Source organism: Eretmochelys imbricata, chromosome 3 (assembly GCF_965152235.1).
Source record: "Eretmochelys imbricata isolate rEreImb1 chromosome 3, rEreImb1.hap1, whole genome shotgun sequence".
Taxonomy (NCBI): Eukaryota; Metazoa; Chordata; order Testudines; family Cheloniidae; genus Eretmochelys; species Eretmochelys imbricata.
The window spans coordinates 58,689,077-58,696,663 of NC_135574.1; the positions used below are offsets into that span (position 1 = coordinate 58,689,077).

At 38.9% G+C, this 7,587-nt stretch overlaps 1 protein-coding gene across 1 annotated transcript in view; it reads left to right on the forward strand.

The window, feature by feature from the left end:
- The window catches only part of CD109 (CD109 molecule), a 120,062-nt gene extending 113,822 nt beyond the window's left edge, over positions 1-6,240 (forward strand). Inside the window, exons 31-33 of the mRNA XM_077811619.1 lie at positions 1,413-1,569; positions 1,989-2,091; positions 6,035-6,240. Of these exons, the coding sequence (XP_077667745.1) occupies positions 1,413-1,569; positions 1,989-2,091; positions 6,035-6,240 (466 nt within the window). The remainder of the gene's footprint in view (positions 1-1,412; positions 1,570-1,988; positions 2,092-6,034) is intronic.
- The last annotated feature ends 1,347 nt before the right edge of the window (positions 6,241-7,587 follow it).

The window sequence follows — 7,587 nt, forward strand, 5'->3', positions numbered from 1 at the left end:
TGCCTCATCCAACAGATGGTTTCCTCTGTTTCTAATCTCATAAGCCAACCGAAGTCAGCAGTGGTGCTGTATTTCTTTCAAAGTCCTATCTGTGTTCAATCAGCCATGCTGTCAGGCTTAATAGCATTGCTTTGTGAAAAGCAAGTCTTCCCCTTTTTTAAACCCATCCAAATCTACAAAGAAATAGTTTATTCAATTACTTTCAACTACTGTCAGGCATTCAAAATGCAGATTAGAGACATGTTCCATCCTCAGTAACAATGGTGGTTTAGCCTCAGTGCCAAGGAAACAGCCTGTGCCACCTACTTTATTTAAAGAAGCAGTCTTGGCTGGACATGGAAGTGTTACATGTAGAAGAGAAAGCCATACATATATTTTGATAGGTTTCAGAGTAACAGCCGTGTTAGTCTGTATTCGCAAAAAGAAAAGGAGTACTTGTGGCACCTTAGAGACTAACGAATTTATTTGAGCATGAGCTTTCGTGAGCTACAGCTCACTTCATCAGATGAAGTGAGCTGTAGCTCACGAAAGCTCATGCTCAAATAAATTCGTTAGTCTCTAAGGTGCCACAAGTACTCCTTTTCTTTTTGCATATATTTTGATAGTTTCATTGTGTACCATGGTATGTTACACTTCTGCTGAAGAGAAAAGTTTTCACGTCCACCATGTGATACTCAAACTGGCAGAAGATGCTATAATAAGCAATATTCAGGGGGAAATGGAAAAATTCAACTTGCTAAACTTTCTCTTTCCAAAACCAGATGGCTAATACGGAATGAACATTTTAAAATTGTATTGAAGGTTGGAGAGGTAATCAAGTGATTCCATTAAGTGAATTATGGACCCTTATTGGAGAAATAGGGAGTAAATTCAATAGACTCTTCAATCTATAAATTTACACAAAAATACCAGAAAATGGTAGCACCAAGTGATATAGTTTTAGAATCCTAGCAATGTACAGTCTGGCTTTTCTTGTAGGCCTCCTTTAAAAGTTGCAGATAATTATATTACTACTCTGCATTTTTGGGGCCCATGTCTACTCTTACTGCAGCCAAAGGCAAAACTCCTTTTGGCTTCAGTGGGATCAGAATTAGGCTCCTGCAAATGGTAAATAACTGCAATACTTTTCTTTGCTCAGAGGTTAATCTACTCCTTGGCCATGTGTTTGAGGTTGCTAGGGGGAATTGAGATATAAATGTTTGTCTAAATTGTTAATTTTCAGAGTATGTTAAATGATTCGCTTAAAACCTTAGAAATTCAACATCTGTCCTCAAACATATCATCTTTCCTTCATTTCCCAAATTCTATACTTTCTATATTATAATGTGGAATATAAATAGCAGAGCATTTCATTTTAATGTTAGAATATTTGATTTCTATTAAAAGTTTTCCTGTCTCCATTTTTTTAAAAGGTACTTGGGGTCCGGTGCATCTTCCAAGAGTGGTATGGCCCTCATGGAGGTTGATTTACTTAGTGGCTTCTCTGTATCACCAGATTTCATTTCATTAGATGATCCCGTTAAGAAGGTGGAAAAGGACAATGGGAAAGTCAACCTATACTTAGACTCTGTAAGTTGAAAAAACAAGAAAATCCATTTGTAATGGCAGGTGCTAACCTCAACTCACCAGCTATTTGATTCAAATTCAGAAGGACACTTTTATAAAAATCATAATTACATCTTTTGGGGAGTCAGTATGGCTAAACCATTACTCACAACACTGTTGTCAATGGGACTGCATGTGTAGGTAAGGACTACTTAGATCAGTATGGGTTTGCTGGATTGAGCCCTTAGTAAATTGTTTGCTTACTTAAATGATCTGTGATTTGGCTAAATTTCCACTAAAGAGATCAGTTTAATGACCTAAATTCAGACTCTGGTCTTTAGAGGTGAGTTTTTAGACCATTAGCCAACCATCTAGTCCCCATCCCTTCCCTCACAACACCCTATCTAGAATTCTCTGAATGTATTTTTTTTGTATTTTTCTAGCTAAATGAAACACAGGTTTGTGTGGATATTCCTGCTATGAGAGACTTCAAAGTAGCAAATACTCAAAGTGCCTCAGTGACTATAGTGGATTACTATGAACCTAGTAAGTGTTAGTCATTCTTGATAGATCACTGTGATTCACAAGCTAAAATATGCAATTACTGTATTCATGAAAGCAGAGAAGATGTGAAGACCAGGAAAAGCCACTTGATACTTTACAAATGCTATAGGTTACTCTCCAGTTATCTGCAAATGTGTCAAGAGTTATAATGAATTACTATTAACTCTTTTAGTCTTAATGGAGCAGTTCTCAGCTGGTGTAGATCAGCATAACCCTATTGAAGCCAATTTATACCAGAATCTGGAGAATCTGGCCTAGTGTGTTTCCAAAACTACCAAAATGAAGTATGAACTCTGGTGTGGTTCAGTTACCAAGTTAATGATTATCTTCAGGTGGCCCTTCCATCTGTTTCTTATTTAAATACAGAGTTCATTAGAGGAGAGGGTGCCAGTATTTTGATTTCAATAGTTATGTGTAAAAGATGTACATGCAGAAATATTTCTCAGGTTCTGTTTTAGGTGTGGCATGTGTTTTGACGAAATTCAGCAATGAATAAAACCCTTGGGTAAAGTTGGAGGCTGTGGGGAATCATGTGGAGGGGTGAGGTGGGGGGGTGGGGAGAAGAGCTTAAGATAAGCCAGAGAAAATGGCAGGGGGCTGGGTCCTCCTATTACAAACTGACCTAAACTTTAATAAAGATTTGGGTTGTATACAGTTTTTATTGTCCATCCCTTAGTAGACCCAGAGGAAATCCAAATACTCCATGGCAGAGTGTTCTTTTACAAAGTACTCTATCTGGATGGAGGTAATTAATTCAGCCTATATTAAATAAATATAATCAAATCCTAGGGATCAAAATTAAAATGAGGAAGTGGCAAAAGTAATTAATTTATCCTGGCAATCTAAAGAGCGTTTAAGTCGTAAGGTGTTAATTAACTCATTGTAACAATTTGTACATGACATGAATACATAATAGCTGGAATCTGTGGGCTAACTCCTGCAGTCCTTACTTTGGTGAAATTTCCATTAACCTTCAGGACTGACTGAGTTCTACAGGATTTAGCCTTTTATGTGTAACACTGATGATGAGCTAATCTCCAAAAATGACATAGTGAATGTTTAATATTTTTGAATTTACAGTGCATAAATAAATTGTAGACTTATAGAAATGTAGGGCTGAAAGAGAACTCAACAGGATGTCAAGTCCACTCTCCCACCCATGCTGGGAAAGGATTAAGTATATCTAGATCATCCCTGACAGGTGTTTGTCTAACCTATTCTTAAACCCCTCCAATAACAGTGATTCCAAAACCTCTCTAGGTAACCTGTTCCAGTGCTTAACTATCCTTACAGTCAGAACGTTTTCCCTAATATCTAACCTAAGTCTCTGTTGCTGCAATCTAAGCTGATTACTTCTTGATCTACCCTTAGTGAACATGGAGAGCAATTGATCACTGTTCTCTTTAAAACAACCTTCTATATATTTGAATACTGTTATGTCCATCTCAGCTTTCTCTTCTGTAGACTAAACATACCCAATTCTTTCAACCTTTCCTCATAGGTCAGATTTTTCTAAAACTTTCATATTTTTGGTTGCTCTCCTCTGGACTCTCTCCAGTTTGTTCATATCTTTCTTAAAGTGTGGTGCGCAAAACTGGACACAGTATTCCAGCTGAGGACTCACCAGTGCTCAGTGGAACAATTACCTTCTGTGTCTTATGGATATCATTCTTGTTAACACATCCCAGAATAACATTAGCCTTTTTTGCCACACATCACACAGTTGACACATATTCAATTTGCGATCCACTGTCACCTCCCTATCCTTTTCAGCAGAACTGCTGCCTAGCCAGTTATTCCTTATTTTACATTTGTGCATTTGATTTTCCTTCCTAAGTGCAATGCTTTGCACTTGTATTTACTGATTTCAGACAAATTCTACAATTTATGAAAATCATTTTGAATTCTAATCCTGTTTTCTAAAGTGCTTGCAACCCCTCCCTTCTTGGTGTCATCTGCAAATTTCATGAACATACTCTCCATTCTGTCCTCCGAGTTGTTAATGGAAATATTGCAGACCAGAGCCCCGCAGGACCCCACTTGATATGACTTCCCAGTTAGACAGCATACCACTGATAATTGCTCTTTGAGTGTGGTCTTTCAGCCAGCTGTGCATCCACCTTATACTGATTTCATCTACACCATATTTTCCTAGGTTACTTATGTGAATGTCATGTGAGACTATGTCAAAAACCTTGCCAAAACCAAAACGTATCATGTCTACTGCTGCCCTCCTATGTGTTAACCCTGTCAAAGAAGGAAATTAGGTTGGTTTGCCAGGATTTGTTCTTGACAAGTCCATGTTGGCTATCACTTTGCTTATTATCCTCTAGGTTTGAACACACTGACTGTTTAACAAGGCATCACTTAGTGGCATAAAAAGTGAAGGTGTAATGTACAATTACATCTTGTACTGTTGTATAAAAACTACAGTATAAACCACAAATACTCCACAGTGTTAACCCTAAACAAAGAAAAAGATTGCTTTGCATATTATTCTAGAAGCAGGCCATTCCGAGTGCTGTGTAGGAAATCACCAATATAAATTAGTGAAGCAGCAATTTTGCCAGTGCATGTGATTACAGTCAAAGTAATATTGTCCATGGTGTTCATTAATCAGGTATCATAGACAGTACAATAGCCTCTGTGCCAGGATTCTGGCAAGGGGTTTTGTGAATCTTTCCCCATGCTGTGTTAATAAGCAGAGTTCCATCCCATATGACATATGCCAGGTGCTTTAGTGCATTAAGTGCTCTGGAATTTTCTATCCTCACCCACAGTTGCTGAGAGAAAAACGTTGAATGTGCACGTTGGTTGTAAGGGTGTGAGCAGAACCTTGTCTAATCTGACTAACTGTCTCTATGCCAGGGTTCTGATGAGGAACTTGGAGAGCTCTTATCTTCTGGATGTGTCAAGCAATGTTTTATCTACAGCTGGCCATGACATTACATTTCCTTTCTGCAAAATTTTTTTTGAGGCTTTGGAAAAATTTCCATCCTGAATTGGGATGAAAAGACAAAACCATCACATTTTTTGCAGACACGAAATCCTGCAGCATTTCATTTCAGAATTACTGAACCATACAGCTGGTACGGTTTTCTGTCTCCAAGGCAAAATGTGCGCCTCAGGCTCCCCGGGAGACCTGGCTCTGGTGGGCTTCAAAGGAGCCTGGGAACCCTGGCTCCCAAGCTCCCCATCACATGGGTTGCAGCCTGGCAGCCCAGCAGGAGAGCTGCCAAGGAGCCAGGGAGCTTGGGAGCTGGGGTCCCGGGGCTTCCGGGCTCCTGCTTGTGAGCTCAGTGGCCTGCTAGGTGGGTTGCTTAGGAATCAGCATGTTCTGGCAGAATGTTTCAGTGTTGACAAATTGGCATTTTCCAATGGAAGAATAGTCAGAAGATTTCCAATCAGCCCTAGTTTTCTCTGTGATTGTGGATACCTGAACATGTGCAGTTCAAACTACCTTTTTGTAAGGGTTTGTGCAAGTACATTGCAAAAACTTCAGGGATGGCAGAAAGTGAACATAAAAAGGGGCAAAGATTCATGTCTAAATTTGAGCAAATACAAGGAATTTTTGCAGTATTTGCCCCAGTCTGCATTAGTGTTTGGTCCCTCTGAAGTTAAATAATCTCTTTGCTATTATTGTTTGTAGCTGCAATATACAGCTGTAAGTTATTATTTTTTTCTGAAGCATTGGCCAACTGGTGGTGATGGATTTGAATTAAAAACATTGTTTTCCTCTTGCATTCTAGATTCCACTAGAAGTCATAGCATTTCAGTGGCTTGGTTCATCCCAAGTATTTATTTTAAGAAAGAAACCTGAACAAAATATCTCAACCAGCTATGAAAATGCAGGCTAAATATTTGTTTGTTTGACAATGATTTCCATTAAGATCAGAAGCTGATGCTTACTAACCTCTTTGGACAGGGAGAAGAGCAACGAGAAGCTACAATTCAGAAGTGATGCAAGGCTTGACATCTTGTGTCTTCTGTGAAAATGACTGCAGTCTTTGCAAAAGAGATACGGACTCCGGTAATGGCTCTCCAGGAATGCACCAGCACTTTTCAGCTATTTCCCTGTTCTGCTTATTGTTTGTGATCCAGGCAGGCTTGCTACAGAGTTGGATGGTGTAAGAAGACACGTTTATGTAGCACTTCTGAGATTTCCATAAATCACCCAAAGAAAGTTTTATATTAATAAGGGCTGAAGCATCACCCAGAGATATCAGAGACTAGCCTCCCATTGTGTTCAGTAGAAGCAGGATTGGGCCCATAGGCTAACTCGCTGGGTCAGAAAAATGTTGTGTGTTTCTACTGGACAAATTTAACAAATTCTTAAATGCTTTTTTTCATGCTGTAGTTATTTACATTTTCTAAAGAAATACAGAATTAGATTAAGTGAGAAAACAATTAAGACTAACTTTCTATTTTCCAAATGTTCTTTTTCTCCTTTCAGCATTATTTTTGTTTTGCGTACTGTTTTTGGATGGGTGTTAAACATTAAGGAATAATGTTAGTTTCTGGAATTATTCAGAAAAATTATCTACCCTTTGATTTGACTTTCAGTAAGCATAACTGTGGGTTTGTATCAGTACCCTGCTCAGTTCTGTTCTGCACACCTAAGGCTACTTAATACTGAACTCCATTGTACACGTTCATGATTGGACAATCGGAAAAGTAAATGGAGCTATCTACAAAGCCATTATGGGAGCCAGGAAATGATGCATTCACAAATGGCTGATAATCAAGAAACCATCAAATCTTTTTATCATGGCAAAGAAGAGAGCTTTTGCCAGTTTGTAAGTTATATATTTTTTAAAAATAAGCTATTCAAAGGTTTCAGACATTTTAAAAACTCTTTACATTGAAAGAAGGCTTTGATTCTTACAGTGAAATTTGGCAAGCAGGGACTCTACCCCGGGACTTTATTTCTGAATATCCTAAATAATAATAATAATAAACACAACTTCTCTCCTCATAGTGAATGATCTAGCCATTGAACTCTGGGAAGTGGCAAAGAAATGTGATTGATACCCAGGTGCCGACTGGCAAACCTGTGGGTAGCAGCAGGAGTCCAGGATCAAAGTTGGCTTGACCCAGTTCTGGTGTCCTTGAGCCTTGTAGAAAAGCCACTCTGGAGGACCTCTGTTACAGGAAGCATTGGCTGACTGAACAGGGGTGCTCGGGCCTGTGTTCCTTATGTTAACGATACAGGCATCCTTAGCCAGCAACAGCTATGCAAAGAAACACCTGCTGCTGCACAGTTTTAGTATCTGATCCTGCAAACCATAACTCCCATTATTGATTGCAGGAAGGGCTTGTAGGAGTAGATTAAGTGGAGTGAGTGAGTGTGTGTGTGTATATGCTTATCTTTAAGCATATAAGCCTATGCTTCAGTGCTTTACTAGATTGGGACTCCAGGGAGGGAGGGTAGGAGCTCCTTATTCCAGATTATGGACCTGCATTTAGGCCTAAATCTGC